Source organism: Vicugna pacos, chromosome 18 (assembly GCF_048564905.1).
Source record: "Vicugna pacos chromosome 18, VicPac4, whole genome shotgun sequence".
NCBI lineage: Eukaryota > Metazoa > Chordata > Mammalia > Artiodactyla > Camelidae > Vicugna > Vicugna pacos.
The window spans coordinates 41,331,687-41,346,504 of NC_133004.1; the positions used below are offsets into that span (position 1 = coordinate 41,331,687).

Consider the following 14,818-nt stretch of genomic DNA (forward strand, 5'->3'; position numbering starts at 1 on the left):
CTGACTCAAATGTGTTTATTGAGCTAATCAGTAGGGCACAAAAAAGGCTAGGAGAGACAGTCCCCAAAATACAGAAAAGCTATCCAGCTCCTTCCATTCCAACATAGGCAAGCAGTGCCATTCTCCAGTACTTAAGTGAAGTCCCCACCCCTCCAAACAGCAGAAAATAGGCACTCTGCTCAAACAGGGGAACAGACCCACAGTGCATCCGAAGGACAGGAAGTTTATGGCTTCTCTATCTCAACATCTTCCAAGAAAGGTTAGCTTAAAAAGGCAAAGCCCACCTCTCCTTCCCTTCAGAGACCAAGGGTGGGGAAATAATGATTCCTTTTACTCTATCTCCTGTTGGCCTTTTCCAGGTGCTCATGTCGTGGAGGTGGGGAGGGACACAGGGCCATGTCAGAAATCCTGTAATGAGAAACATGAAAACAGATGTAAGACCAGACCAAAGGACAAAGAGACGACTGTATGGTCCTCCAGATGACAATGCTCATTCTCCTGCACCCCCACCCCTACCCTGCCTGCTACTCTGAAAGGCCTGAGGTGGCTGAGACGGCAGGCCAAGGGCAGGGGCCATGGCCTTTCTTTCCATCTGTTTGACAGGCACACAGGTTACCTGCCAGCATCTCCCGAGGGTGCACGACTTCTCTTAACCTGCCTTCCACAGTCTGTTTTGGGGATGCTCACCTCAATGTTCAGCTCTGTAGAATCTAAGAGGTCCAGCCCGTGCTCGCTGGGGGAAGACTGCAAGAGAATGGGGTCAAGACTCAGAAAGGTCCCTCCCCACTCCCATCACATACAAACAATAACAAAGGTCCCTTTCAAGTCTCATGGGACAAGCTCAAGGGTTGCGGAAGGTCTTGGAAGCAGCCAGGTGGAGAAGAGGAGCAGAGTCAGGGTAGGCAGCAGCATCAGGCCTTGTCAGAGAAGCGCCTCCTCTCCTGGCCTGCTAACTGAGACCCTTAAATTCATTCCATTTTGGAAGCAGAGGATGGGATTTTTCCTGAGAGGACTTTAGGAAAGATCACTTTAATAGAGGCCTTGCTGTCCAGTCTCTGGATTGAATATGTCGCTGTCTGGTTTTCCCTGGAGCACAAGACGTTCACTCCCCTATGTCCTCCCTCCCTCCTCACAGAGCAGAGAAAGGAGAAAAGCAGCAGACATACAACCCTTTTCTGTTTATAAGGTGCCTTCACTGTGTGTTTCCTGGAAAAGGTCCATTTTGAAGAGGAGGAGGCTGAGCGGGTGAAGGAGCTAACCTGACAAGTGGTGGAGCTGAGGGCGCTCAGGTCGCCGCAGTCACCTCCCATGCTTTTCCCACTTCCTCCCGGGAAGCAGGCAGCCCAGGGTAGAAAAGGGAGTGAATGGAGGAACAGGGACTAGGGCTGCCTTCTGAGGAGAGAGGAGGGAAGGTGGGGTGTGCCTGTGTGCGTGCGTGTGTTACTCAGTGATTCTTTCAAAACGCCCTGGGCAACTTCCAGGGACAGTGGACCATCAGGACTGACAGAGGAGAATCACTCTTATTTCTCTCCTCACATCTGCTTCTAGGTCTAGAGGGAGAAGGCAAGGGAATGGGTCCGCTCACCTTGCCTGTGCCTTGCCACTCTTCACTTGACTCATCCTGAATTTCTAGCTCTTCTTCGTCCTCCTCCATCAGGCTGAGTCTAGAAGCAGTGGCAAAGAGTATAGAGGTTTTCAAGGACCCTGAGGGTGTCTCAGAGGCACCCCGGGGGAGCAGGGGTCCTGGTTTCCACCCCTGCTTCAATCACAGCAGCTCCACTTAAATCAGTTTCACATACTAGGATTCCACACTACACTGGAAGGAAGTGTTCTGTGGTTACACCTAGTCCAAAGAGCAGCAGCACAGAAACCCTGGATAAGAGGGGAATCCCCTCACTGTAGGTGACAGCTCAGAAGTGAAGATAGAAGATGATGAGAAAAGCTCACCGGGTCAGCCGGTTGCCCAGACCAGGACCTAACGCGTTGACTGGAGTCTGGAAATGCTGTGGACTTGAGGACCTTGACCTCCGGATGCCTAAACGGGGCTGGCTGTTGGGAATGAAGCAGGATCAGTGATGGAGGTAAAAGTAAAGGGTAAAAAGAGGAGGTAGAGTGGCCAGCATTAAACCCAGCAAAAAGCTTAGTATGGAAAAAGAGAAAACATAAAGCTAAAAAAAGGGAAGAGGACCAGAGAAGAACCCCAAAATGAGGGGGTGCTATGGGAGGGAACTACACAACAGAAATGGTAAGACACAGCTGGACTCTCCTGGGGCCGCACCCTTGGGTAAACGCCAATTCTGAGCCACCTTCTTCTTCCATCTCTTCCAGCTCCACCAGGGGCTGCCTACTCTTCACAGCTGTCGAGGTGAGGGTGGGTGTGGGTGGGATACTGTTCAGCCGTAGGCTTTCCTCCTGGGATGGAGAGATGTCCCCTCTGTGCTGCCTGGAGGGGCCTGCAAGGCAGCAGAGACACATATTAACTGTAGACCAGGTACTCTCACAGATGCTTTTAGTTTTTCAAGACCTGCTCAGGATTTGATAAGGGAGCATTAATGAAGAAGAGAATAGAAAATCTAGATGGCTCAGTACATTATCACTAAAACATGAGCACTGCCCTACATACTAAAAAGTAAGGCTTACTGAATCGTATCTATGACTTGTCCAAGAAAAACTCACTACACAGCTTAGAAAACAAGATGGAAAGAGATATAAATATACATTCCACAGATAAACAGTAACATACAAACATGAATGTGAGAGCAGATTAAATTCCCTAAGACTGAGGTCTTGGTTAATCAATGAAGACAAGTGACATCCTATTCATTCAAGATTTCTACAGTGAGAAAAACCTTAAAACAGCAAGAGTTTTGGGACGTGAAACTAGGGAGGAAGCATGAGAGCTAGAGAGAAACAGAAAAATGGGAGAGAGAACGTTCTAAAAGCCAGAATTGCAATGTCAGCATAGTTCTAATATGAAGGATAAGTGGAAGATCTGGGGCCCAAAATGATAAGTAACTCTCCAGCAGAGATCTAAGAAGGCAGAGGGGGAGAAAGAGCCCCCAAATGCCTTAGAAGACCCAGGTGATATGATTCTAAACGTATCGGTATTTGTCAGCCATATATTCACACCCCCATTAGCCTCCCTTCCCATGGCCGTGACATCAGTAACCAGCAAGCGAGCTGCTACTGGCTTAAAAGCAGAGGGCTGAGAAAACTGGGAGGGGCCACACCCGGAGCCTGTGTCCACACAAAAGAAAGCCTGGGCCCCCACGTGGCTCCTTCTAATCTCTGCAGCCTATTGTTACTCATGTAACGTCCAGGGGTTCAGCCCTGGGACCCCTCCTTGTCTCCATCCGCACTGGTGTCCTCAGCCACTCAGGTCCACAGCTTGAAATACCAACTCCCACATGTATCTCAAGCTTCTCCCTCCCCCTGAACTCCAGGTTCCTCCCCAGCTGTCCATCCAACACCACCTGTAGTAACATGGGTAATGCCAGAGCCCTGATCTTCTCTCTGCCACACACAGCCTTCCCATCTTGGTTGCTATCAACTCCATCCTTCCAACTGTTAGGCCAAAATCCTGAGAGTCATCCTCAAATCCTCTCTGTCTTACATCCGCTTTGCCAGGAGGTCCCATTAGAGTGACATCTTGGAAACACACCACTGGCCACTTATCATCTCTGCTGCTCACTGGTTCACTCACTCTCATCTCTTGTCTGGGCCCCTACAGCAGCCTCCTCACCAGTCCCTTGGCTTCAACCCCTGCCCCTCCTACAGTCAGTTATCAACACAGCAGCCAGAAAAATCCCCTTAAAATATAAGGCAGATCCTGTCACTCCTCTGCTCAAATCCCCCAATGTTTACCCATTTTACTCTGAGTAAAAGCCAGACTCTTCATTCTGCCTGACATGCTCTGGACTCCTACAACCTCCCTGGTCTCATATCCTACACAATCTCCACTCAGCAATACTGGCCTTCTTTGCTGTTCCTTGAACATACCAAACACGTCTCTACTATGACTGGCCGCGCTCTCCCGTCTGTTACTCTGATGTACACCAGGCGCCCCCACTTCCTTCAGTTTTCCTCTTATGTTCATGTCCTCTGCAAGGCTCTCCCTGATCACTCTTCATAAGCCTGCAATCCCCACACCTCACCAACACGTTATCATTCTCTCCCATGCTTCTCCACTGCAGCACATGTCACTATCTGACATTCTTCTAAAGAAAGTTCACTGCTGTATTCCCAGCACAGTTAAGCACAAGGTGCTCAATAAGTATCTGCTGAATGAATGATGGGACCTAGCTCGGCAGCTTTATCCTACCTTTACAAACCCTCTGTTTTAGGCAAATCAATCTATGTATCTATGTGCTTTGGCGAACACTTACCATCCTTCTATGTTTTTCTTGGCTATTCTGCTAGCCTGTGATACTCATTCTTCCTCTATTCAGCTTACATAAATCTTACCCATTTTTCAAGCTCCAGCTTAAATTCCATCTTCTTGATAAAGCTTTCATATATCAACTAAACTTAAAAATGATACTTTCCTTCCCTGAATTCTATGGAATTCACCTGTCAAATCCTCTCAAATCCTCAAGAAGTTACCACATGTTGGTGACTTTATAATTCACATTTTCTAGAAATCTATTTTCTTTCTTTCCTATTATATGGTAAGCTGCTTAAGTATCCTTCATGGCCACAGAACCCCTAACACAGTAACTTGCATAAAATAGGTCCTTAATAAACAAGTATTTATTTGTTTACTGGTAGTATAAGGAGTAATTTTAGATAGTATACAGAAGGCATTAAAAGGAAGTTGCAACCTACCTCACACTACATACAAAATTAACTCAAAATGGATCACAGACCTAAGTGGAATAGTTAAAACTAAAAAACTCTTGGAAGAAAACATAGGAATAAACCTTTATGACCTTGGATTAGGCAATGGTTTCTTAAGATATGACATCAAAAGCACAAACCACCACCACAAAATAGATTAAGTTGTATTTCATCAAAATTAAGAACTTCTGTGTTTCAAAGGACACCATCAAGAAAATAAAAAGATAACCCACAGAATGGGAGAAAATTTCTGCATATCTGATAAAGGACTTGCATCTAGAATACAGAAAAAAAGTCTCACAACTCAATAATTAAAAAAAAACTCAATTTTTAAATGAGCAAAGGATCTGAACAGACATTTCTCTGAGGAAGATATACAAACAGGCAACAAGCACGTGGAAGGACGTGCACCACCACCAAGTATGAGGAACCCTATAACCTTACACATTGCTGCTGGGACTGCACAGTGATGCAGGCACTTTGGAAAACAGTTTGGCAGCTCCTCATAAAGTTACAGAGTTATCATCTGATCCAGCAGTCTTACTCCTAGGTATATCTCAAAGAAAGTGAAAACCTACGTCCACGTAAAAACTTATACATCAATGTTCACAGCAGCATTATGCACAGTAGTCTAAAAGCAGAAACCACCCAAATGTCCATCAACTGATGAATGGATACATAAAACATGGCATATCCATACAATGGAATATTATTTGGCGGTAGAAATTTATGAGGTACTGATAAATGCTAAGCATGGATGAACCCTGAAAACCTGCTAAGTAAAAGAAGACACACAAGGCCACATACTGTATGATTCCAGTTATATGAAACATCTAGAACAGGCATCTGCAGAGACAGGAAGTGGATCAGTAGTACTGCCTAGGCTGGGGGAACGGGGAGGAGAAATGACCACTAATATTTATTTCGTGCACTAGAAAACACGAACTAATGCACCAAACTTGTGATTTCTAGGCTATTATTATTTAAGGTGAGAGTATATAAAAAAAAGAAAATTCGTTTAAGAAAAAAACTTAGGTAAATTACAGGACAGGCAATGATCTGAAGGCTAAAAAATCATGAAGGTTGTGCAAAAAATCTTTGAAGTTTGGAAAATAACAGAATGCAAAATGTTAACGAGGGACATCCTAAATGTACAGATTTCTTAGTTCAATCTTTGGTTTTATCATTAGTTTCTATTTAATTTTTCAGAGGTTTGCTGTTGTTAGTTGGCTAGACAAACCTGGAAGAAAATGAGTACCCTTAATGATAGTAGGTGCTCAATAAAATATTTATTTGACCAAAAATAAGAGTCTGAAGGAGGCAAAAGACCATATGCTGCTTATCTAGGTAGTGCCAATCAGGGAAGTAGCATTGAGCACCCTGATACCCACATCTACAGCACTTTACCTTCGATGCGCCTCTTCTTGGAGCGGGGGTAGCCCTGAGGGCTGGCCTCTGCCGTGTTCTCTACAGGGCTGAGGGAGTGGCGGTAGGTGGTGACTGGACCCCAGGTACAGCTGGAATCTGGGGAGACACGCTGCAGACACTTCTCCAGGTAGGACAGTCTAAGGAAGAAGTGGGATGGAGAGGCTGAAATGGTGACAGGCCCTTATCACACCTTTCTTCCCTAACCCACATCTTTATCCACCCACCCCTAACTTACAGCAACTGCTTGTCTTGATGGAGAAGTCGGGGGGAGAACTCTGAAAGAAGCTCCAGGAATGCTAGATTTGGGGGCTGACCGGAGAAGCCAGCAGGAGGAAGCTCGGACAAGGAGAACTTGATGCCTTCCCTTGGTTGAACAGAATTATTTTAGGAAGATAGTCCCTTTCCACTTCTGTCCCAGGGCTGAGGCATCCTGTCCAAGTGCTTCCTCCCTCAGGCCCAGTCTGCCCCTCCAGAGGATACCTGTTCACCAACTCCACTGCAGCTCCTCAACATGCTTATCCTCCTTCCAAGACCTCACTCCAGCTCTCCCTGTACACAGCCTGACTCAGCCCTCTTAGGGAGATTCCAGTATGCTGCCCTCCAACCAATACTTCCTTACTTGTGTAGCACGACCACAAGGTCACGGTTCTGCAGCTGCTGGGGTCCAAAGCTCAAGGCGAACCTCCTGGCCAGGTCCCTCATCTCGCTGAAGGCTGGAAGCTCATTCAGGCCCTGGGGCCCCTGTTCCTGCAGCAGTTCTGTGTACAGCTGTGTCCAGGAGACATGACACATTCGGGAAAGGGAGGGACAAGGGAGAAATAGGGAAGCACAGCATCCCCTCCTCTGCCCAGATTCTGAAGGGCTTGGGACGCCACCTGCTATTTTCGCTCTTGCTTACTTCTAGGACACTCTGACCCTACTCCTGACCCCCTGCAGCAGAGACTTCACTCTGCTCTGTAACAAATAAAGATGTCTGGAGTAACCGAAGGGGCTGAGAAAGAACAGACTGGGAGAAGGTCAGAGATTCCCTATCACTTTATCATTGGTGCTCCCATGTCCTGACTGACATGGGGTGCGGGTGGAAACTGCCAGGTCACGTAAAAAGTACTTTCCACAGTCTACTTGTTATGGAGACTGTCATCTAGAGTAAGAGTCAAAGTAAATGAGAAAGTTCCTGCTTGGAAGGATCTCCTGCTCCAAAGGGCTGGGGGTCGGGCACAGGGTCTGGGCTGCAGAGGGGCCCGCAGGCCGGAGGCCCGCCAGGCCCAAGGGAGTACCTGCTGGAGGCTCAGCAGCAGGACCCGGGAGCAGTGGCTGCGGTCCATCTGCCTCGCTCTAGTCAATGTTTCCTTGATAATGTCGCCGTAGTCACTGTAGAACTGACAGAGAGAAAGTGGAGAAGACCATGTCTGACCAAAGGAAGAGACGGTTTCTGTTTTGTTTCTTTCTCACAGCCCTAATTGTGTCTTCTCCCAAAAGGGCCTTAGGTAGCAAAACGTGAATCTGAGCATAAAACAACCCACAGCAGACCGCAACTCTAGCCAGTAGGCACAAAGCCCAAAAGACACTGGAGCTTAGGCAAATAAATAGGGGAAGAAACTCTGCCCTGAGCCCATTTCTTGGAGAAGAACGGTAGCAAGCCTGCCAGCGCCCACGGCCACGCGGCGCTGAGGCCTGCGCTCTGTCTCTCCCACTAGAACAGAAGCTCCAGGAGGCAGGAGCTGCTGTCTCTTTTGTTCACTGAGGTGTCCTTAGTGCCTGGGGTAGCAGGTACTTGATAAACAAAAATCAGCACAATGGTGGGTTGAGGAAACCAAGGTACATATCTAGGTAACTTGTAAGGATTGATCCCCCTTCCATCCTTTTTTCCTTCTTACATTACCCCATTCAATAGACTAAGTTCACAGAGAAAAGAAAAAAAAATATTTCTAGACAAGAGTATGATTCTTCCCCTCCAATGAGTTTCTTCCTCCTAACAGCTTTTTCTCCATAATTATTTACTACTAAGTCTCTTTTCTTTGTCCCTTTATTCTAAACCCCTATTGTCCTTCCCCCCAACTTCTTCTTTAAGCCTAAAACCATCGTTTTCCCCAGACTCTTTTCTGTAGTGCTACAGCGTCTGCAGCCGTGATCGTGCTCAGCCTGGCGCCTTGGTGTACCTTGTTGTAGTGTTTGAAAACATCTGAGGCCGCATCCATCTCCAGCACCCCATAGACCAGCAGCTTGCAGAACCCAGCCAGAAGGCGGCGCCGCTGGTGCAGCTGCTCTATCTGTAAACGGTCCTCCTGGGAATGACCTGGCTCACATCAAGCGCAGAATGGAAGCATCAGAATCACAGATGTGTTTGGGCCTCCCACCCCACAGGCCTGAGGCAAACCCTCGCCCCAAACCCTTCCTGAACCCCAAGAGAAGAGTCCCTGTACCACTGCCCAGTTCTCCAGGCTGAATGAAGACATGGTCCATGAGAAAGCTGGCTAGCTCAGACTGGAGAGTGGCTTCAGGAAAAAAGACAAGGGGTCTGAGGAAATCTCGTCCCCCTACAACCATCTGAGGGCTGAAGATGAGAAGCAGATCACTTAACAAGACAAAAGCCTAGTGGGAAAAAAAAGAATGCTTAAAAAGTCAGAATGTTGACTATGATAGAAAGTACACAGCTAATTCCCTCTTAGAACAGGGTTTACTCAGACCACAGGGGAGACTTGCTTCCTTGGTCCCAACTTGAGTAAATGCTCACCTGCTCCTGGATCTCAGGCTCCACATCTGAGAGGCAGCTCTGGCAGAGTTCGCAGAAGGCCACCATCCTGCCCTTCAAACTCAACAGCTGCTTCTGTGGAGACAGCGGCTTCAGGGAGAGGAATGAAGGGAGACATGGGCTCCGCCATTCCTGTTCCCCATACTCAGACCCATACTCACCTGAGAAGCATCTGATTCGGAAATGCAGTTTAGCATCCAGAGAATGGAAAAATACACAAGAGTCAAGGCTGGCAGGGTCACCTGTTGTAACAATGAGGTGGGGACCAGTGGAGGAGAGAAAAAGACAGGCAGATACACACAAAGCAGGGAAGAAAGACAAAAGCAGACAAGAAGAGAGAAAATGAGATTAGGAGAGACCCAATTCCTTTTCTGGTAGAAAAGAACTGATTCTAGACAATCTTCAGAGCATTCTATCCTGGGTAGGAATGCCTCCTCTCCCTAATTTATTTAAAGTCTCCTAGAATCCCTCAATATTATCCTTGACTCCCAGGAAACAAAAGAGAATTGCTATTTTCAGGTGCTGGGCAGTAAGTACGTTTACTTTCCAAGAGTGGGATGGAAGGAACGACACACATGAGCTCTTTCTCTCATGTCCACTCCACATCCCTGGGACTGGAACCACTTGCAAGGGTCAGTCACCTAGGATACAGGGCCCTCAAACTCCTCTCCTGCCTCCACATCTCCGACTTGTCTATACTTGCCTGGTGAGGAACCTCTCCCGTGTCCACAGCCTTCCGGAGGAGTCGGTAGCATGGCTCATAGAGCTCCCAGCGGGTTAGGTCATGGGCACTTGGTGGTGGGGGGGAAGGGGAGAGGGAAATGTTACAGAACGAGAGGAATGAACCCCACAGACACTGGCAGAAACAGAACAGGGATCAGGAAGGGGTGGCTCACTTGTAGAAGGCAGAGAGGCGCTTCAGAGTGGCTGCCAGATTATACACTTCATCCTCATCTAGGAAGGATGACTGAGGAAGAAAGGAGGTCCATGATGGAATTTCCTAAGAACTCACAGGGCCACGTCCCTGTCTTGTGGGCTCTCCCACACGAGCCTGGGATGTCCTGTCATTCAGCCCCACTTCCTACCTGCAGCAGCTCTTCAAGTTCCTGCTGGAAGCGGTCAGTCAGCAGATCCACCAGTTGGCTGCGGGCAAAGTCCACCCGGCTGAAGAACGTGAACTCGGGCTTACAGAGCAGATAGAGGGCGTGGGCGCTGGCCTGCAGCACCGCTGGCTCTGCGTGCTTCACCACCACCTCCTGCAGCTGCTGCAGGAGGAGATCCAGGTGCTGAGAGAGAAAAAGGTGGGAGAAGACAGTGTTGGGAGGAGGGGTTGGGGAAGACAACACTTCCTGAGGGGACTAGAGCAGAGGGAGGAAAGAAATAGGGTTTGAAGTACTAAACTTCAAGGATAACATGCCCAGGGAAGGCTTACTGATTTTTCTCGAGAAAACCCAGATACTGGCAGTAGAACCTTTGGCCCTAGGAGGGAATCAAGGTATAGGGCAGGCATCTTCCTCCCTCCTCACCTTCTCCAAGCGCCTGGTGCAGTAGATGCTGAGGTCAAAGTAGCTGAGAAGCTGCAGCAGGGGAGCAGCCTTCTCTGCATCAGCTGAGAACTGTGGGGATGGAGAGGGAGGCCAACTTATGACCTGACAAACTGCTCATTCAGAAGCTACTTCCTTCCACCCACTCACTCCCACATGTTGAGCGGTGGGGCGGCTCTACCTTGGCCAGGAGCTGGGGGAGCAGGGGGATAAGGTGTTCAGTCAGCTTCACCTTGTCATCAGCTTGGATCTTACGTTCTTTGGAGGTTAAGCCCTGGAATTACAGTCATTTGGTGGGGGGGGAGAAAAGTGTGGGAAATACTGGGCCCGGAGAGTATGTACGTGTATTCCTCTGCCCAACAATCTTATCTTCCTGGGGAGGAAAAGAATTCAGCAGCTCCCTTGAGATTTCTTTTTTCCGGAAATGGAATTGAGAGGCAGAGGAAGGAGCACCCTAGCCTATGACTTGAGGATAAGGACGGACAATATCTGTCTGGATTTAATACTGCTAACCAACCCACCCCACCCCTCACGCCATACCTTCCTCCCTGTGACCCGCCCCACAGGCGGGTGACCCTCTGAAGCCTGCCGGACACTGGACACAAGGATTTCTATCAGCGTGCTCTCCTGCACATCGCCCAGGCCTGGGGTGGCAGGAAGGTGAAAAACAGAGAATCACAGATTAGCCACCTTGCATCTCCAAGTTCTCCCCCCTCCCCACCCCTACTGCTCATGACACCTATGCCTTTCACAAGTCAGGATAGAAACCCCTCCTGGTTTCCTACTAGGAGGTTGAGAGGTCCCCTCCCCTAGCTACCAGGTGGCACACACTCTGGTCCTTCTCCAGCAGCAGGCTTGTCAGACTCTCCCAGTCCTTCAGCTGAGGCCCTGCACAGTCCCACAGGCTGTCTACTAAGTACGCAGCATGGTCATGGAGCTGTGGAAGCAGGCAGACGTTAAGTTACTGAAGCCACATTTTAAAACTCTAGGGAGTGGCTACTAACAAACCATTTCTCTCTTTCCTGCAGGGCCAGCCCCCATCCTTCTCTACCTGCAGGTCTTATGCACAACAGCCAAAGAGCTCCTCTCCATACGTCACCTCACTCTCCAAGAAAAAGGACAGCAGGAGGTGGAAGAAAGTCCTCTGGGTGTGGGGACTTCGGCGGCGCTCTCTCCCACCCGCTACTCTTGCGTCACACGCAGGGTAGAAGAGCCTGGTAGAAGGGACACGGGGAAAGGGCACGGCACAGGAGGAAATAAGGAGAGCGGTAGTTACCATGGAGGGTAGAAACAGTCCAAGGAGAGAATGAAAGGAAAAAGAGGCCCAGAGCTAAGGAAAGCCCCAAGGAGTTGAGAAGGGAAAGGAGACACCAAGAGAGACTTTAATAGGTATGTGGGGTCCTTAGAAGATGAGCAACAGCAGATGATGAAGAGAGAACAACGAAGGACAGTGTCAGAGGAACGAATGAAAGGAGCCTCACTCACTTCCAATACAGAAACTCCCCTGCAGCAGAGGCCAGGGCTCTGTTAGAGGCATACACAACAGGGTAGATGCTCTCACAGTCTGCGTCTGTCAGCACCCCTTCCATGTTCCTGCCAGGAGAAAAGCAGGTGGACATGGATGCTGTCCTCTAGCACAACTAAGGCTAGAAGCAAAAAGGCAAAACCAACAAAGATTAACTCACAGAGAACTTTCAGTTGGAAGAGTGGGAGACAGAGGGATATGGAGAGTTAGAGAAGATAGGAAACTCCCCCCCCCCCCCGGAGATCTGGCAACTCAGGAACCACCTCTGTCTTTCAATCTGTACATAAACAAGAGTCAGCCTACAATCAGTGGAGGGACAGGACTCTGGAAGGGCCTGTCTGGTGCTGGAAAGGTTAAGTCTGAGATGCTTGCCTCTCCACTCCCAGGACTTACTTAAGGATAAGTATCAGTAACCCGACAGCCTCCACTGCCACGTCGTACTCTCGGTCCATGACCATGGAAACCATCCGGTCCTGGAGGAAAGAGAACATCACTTGATATCTCATTGTATCCGTTCCAAAGCCCCATGTCCTCTTAGAATTTGAGATTCCTAAAGAGAGGTGTAGAAGCAGATACTGGGATAGCTATGGATATATAAAAGCAAGAGAAATGGAAAAATGAAGTGGGGAAATGGGAACCACAAAAAGAGCCAAGCCCAAGAGCACTGCTTGATTTTACCTTAAAGCGGCTGGTAAAGAGCTCCAGGCGGCTGGTCAAGTCTCTGTTGCCATACAGCCCTTTTAAAGCCTTCAAGCACTTCAGGCGGACTTCTCGATGCTGTGGATGGAATGGAAATATGACCGACTCCTCCTCCACACCCTGACTGGACCTCCACACTCCCCTGTCAGATCACTCACTCCGGGCCTGGCTGTCCTCTATACTGAGGACCCTGAGATGCCTCAGAGACTATGAACAATTGTCTTCTCACCTAAAACCCAAAAGGATCACAGCAGAATTTAGCAATCACAACGAAAAGGGTCCTTTGGCTACTACCCTAGCACTTGTATTACCACTCCATCAATAACTTTCTTGCCTTTTCACAGAAAAAGTCTTTCTCCCCTAGACTGTGGTTTTGAGGCCTTTAATCTCATAGATATGTCTGTCTCTCTAACTTATCCTACCTTCCCCAATACTGGGGGATTTTCAGGTTTCAGTGTCTTGATGAGTTCATCACTGATCACTAGCGAAACACCTAAGTGGAAGGACCAGGAAAAGCTGAAGCATCCTAGGGCAGGGGAGAGAATGGGGGAATAGGGGAAGGAGACTGACTCAACTCTCACCTTGTCATGGAGGGTCCAGCCAATATATTTTAAATAGCTGTCAGTGAGGAAAGAGGTGCTGTAGCTCTGCATCCACGACCCAATCTCCTCAATGCAGATAGCACGGATCTCAGGAAGGATATCCCTGGCACAGAGAGAGAAATGGAACCTTATCGCCTTCTCTCTAAGCTCACTTTCCATTCTAGCAGGTATCTTCTTGTCACAAGAGAATCTATATTCTTGACTTAAACACCAGGTTTATGCCTTTCACTTCCTCCTCCCAATGTGAATACAATATATAAAAAAGTGAACGCTTTCTTTCTGTAACCAACTCGTAAAGTAGTTGAACTTTTTCTCCATGCCCCTTTTAAAAACTGATTTTGGAATTTAATTAATTGTTGGCCAAACTGCATGTGTGTTCAACTGAGGTCTAGTTGATGTACAATAGTATGTAAGTTTCAGGTGTACTAAGCGATTCACAATTTTTAAATGATATATTTCATTTATAACCATTATAAAATATTGGCTATACACCCTGTGTTGTACAATATATCTGCGTGTGTGTTTTAACTCCATTACAAGAAAAGAGTAAATCAGCTGAAGTGTTCTGGAAAGGCAGAGGTTGAAATCTAGGTAAGAGTGAGAAACAAATACTGATGCTCCTTAACTTAATTCTACCAGTTCTTTACAAAGTAAAAAACCCCCCTGCCCTTAGCACAGTGAAAGGCATAGTGAACTGGGCTAGGAAAAGGCTTGCGAAGCTGCTCATCCGCAGAAAAGCACTCCCTTTTGGATCTCTGTTCTCTGAAAGGATCAAGCCCCAGGAAGATGGGGGAGGGGGCATCTTGGGCAAAGTTGGAGCAGAAGAATACTCAGCAATGCCTTATCTTCTTATCTTCTCTCCCAGTAGAGTTTACATAATCCTTTGTAGGTGGGGATAAATTAAACCTAATTTGGAACATTTGTTGTTAGAGTTTTTGCTCCAGCTGCATTAGCCGTGGGACTGACCAGGGAACTCAGGGTTAGGAGGGGACCTTGTCACTTCTATAGACTCCATAAGCACAGACCAGCGGCGTGAGTGAGAGCAGCCCAGTAACTCACCTGTAGCGATGCACGAAGACGCCCCTGAAGAGGGCGTTCATCATTCCCTCAATCTCTTCTTGATGCTCCTGGAGCTGGAAGACAGGGAGAAGCAGGTCACTCTCTCGTGCCCCAGTAATATAAAGCCACAAAAATATAAAAAAGTATGAGTTCTACCTATTTATCGTAGGACACAGTCTAAACACCTGGTATCCTATGTTCCCTTTTAAACTTTCTAATTCTGGAAGAAACTACATAGTCAACTAGTGCCTCAGAGATTTCTTTCTATTTGGAAAAAAAAATCCCCTGTGTCTGGTTATTCTATTTTTGGCTGTTCAGATATCCTAGCTGGTAGTTATGTATGTTCTTGACTAATAATAATTGGGAAAATAGA

The 14,818-nt window shown here is 47.8% G+C and overlaps 1 protein-coding gene across 8 annotated transcripts in view; it reads right to left on the bottom strand.

Moving 5' to 3' along the window:
* The window catches only part of STAG3 (STAG3 cohesin complex component), a 25,858-nt gene continuing 11,040 nt past the window's right edge, over nt 1-14,818 (bottom strand). For 7 of the 8 annotated variants that reach the window (XM_072943230.1, XM_072943228.1, XM_072943229.1 and 4 more), the window contains 26 exons: nt 14,446-14,519; nt 13,366-13,489; nt 12,764-12,862; nt 12,479-12,558; nt 12,046-12,153; nt 11,660-11,774; nt 11,392-11,497; nt 11,101-11,204; nt 10,742-10,834; nt 10,543-10,632; nt 10,102-10,302; nt 9,913-9,983; nt 9,720-9,807; nt 9,178-9,258; nt 8,999-9,106; nt 8,688-8,856; nt 8,424-8,560; nt 7,542-7,643; nt 6,884-7,032; nt 6,500-6,628; nt 6,244-6,401; nt 2,279-2,453; nt 1,948-2,049; nt 1,586-1,664; nt 688-744; nt 1-408 (listed from right to left, as the gene is read on the bottom strand). In XM_072943230.1, coding sequence (XP_072799331.1) covers nt 400-408; nt 688-744; nt 1,586-1,664; nt 1,948-2,049; nt 2,279-2,453; nt 6,244-6,401; nt 6,500-6,628; nt 6,884-7,032; nt 7,542-7,643; nt 8,424-8,560; nt 8,688-8,856; nt 8,999-9,106; nt 9,178-9,258; nt 9,720-9,807; nt 9,913-9,983; nt 10,102-10,302; nt 10,543-10,632; nt 10,742-10,834; nt 11,101-11,204; nt 11,392-11,497; nt 11,660-11,774; nt 12,046-12,153; nt 12,479-12,558; nt 12,764-12,862; nt 13,366-13,489; nt 14,446-14,519 — 2,808 coding nt within the window. In that variant the 3' untranslated portion in view covers nt 1-399. The remainder of the gene's footprint in view (nt 409-687; nt 745-1,585; nt 1,665-1,947; nt 2,050-2,278; nt 2,454-6,243; nt 6,402-6,499; nt 6,629-6,883; nt 7,033-7,541; nt 7,644-8,423; nt 8,561-8,687; nt 8,857-8,998; nt 9,107-9,177; nt 9,259-9,719; nt 9,808-9,912; nt 9,984-10,101; nt 10,303-10,542; nt 10,633-10,741; nt 10,835-11,100; nt 11,205-11,391; nt 11,498-11,659; nt 11,775-12,045; nt 12,154-12,478; nt 12,559-12,763; nt 12,863-13,365; nt 13,490-14,445; nt 14,520-14,818) is intronic. The other variant, XM_072943232.1, reaches the window with a different exon arrangement.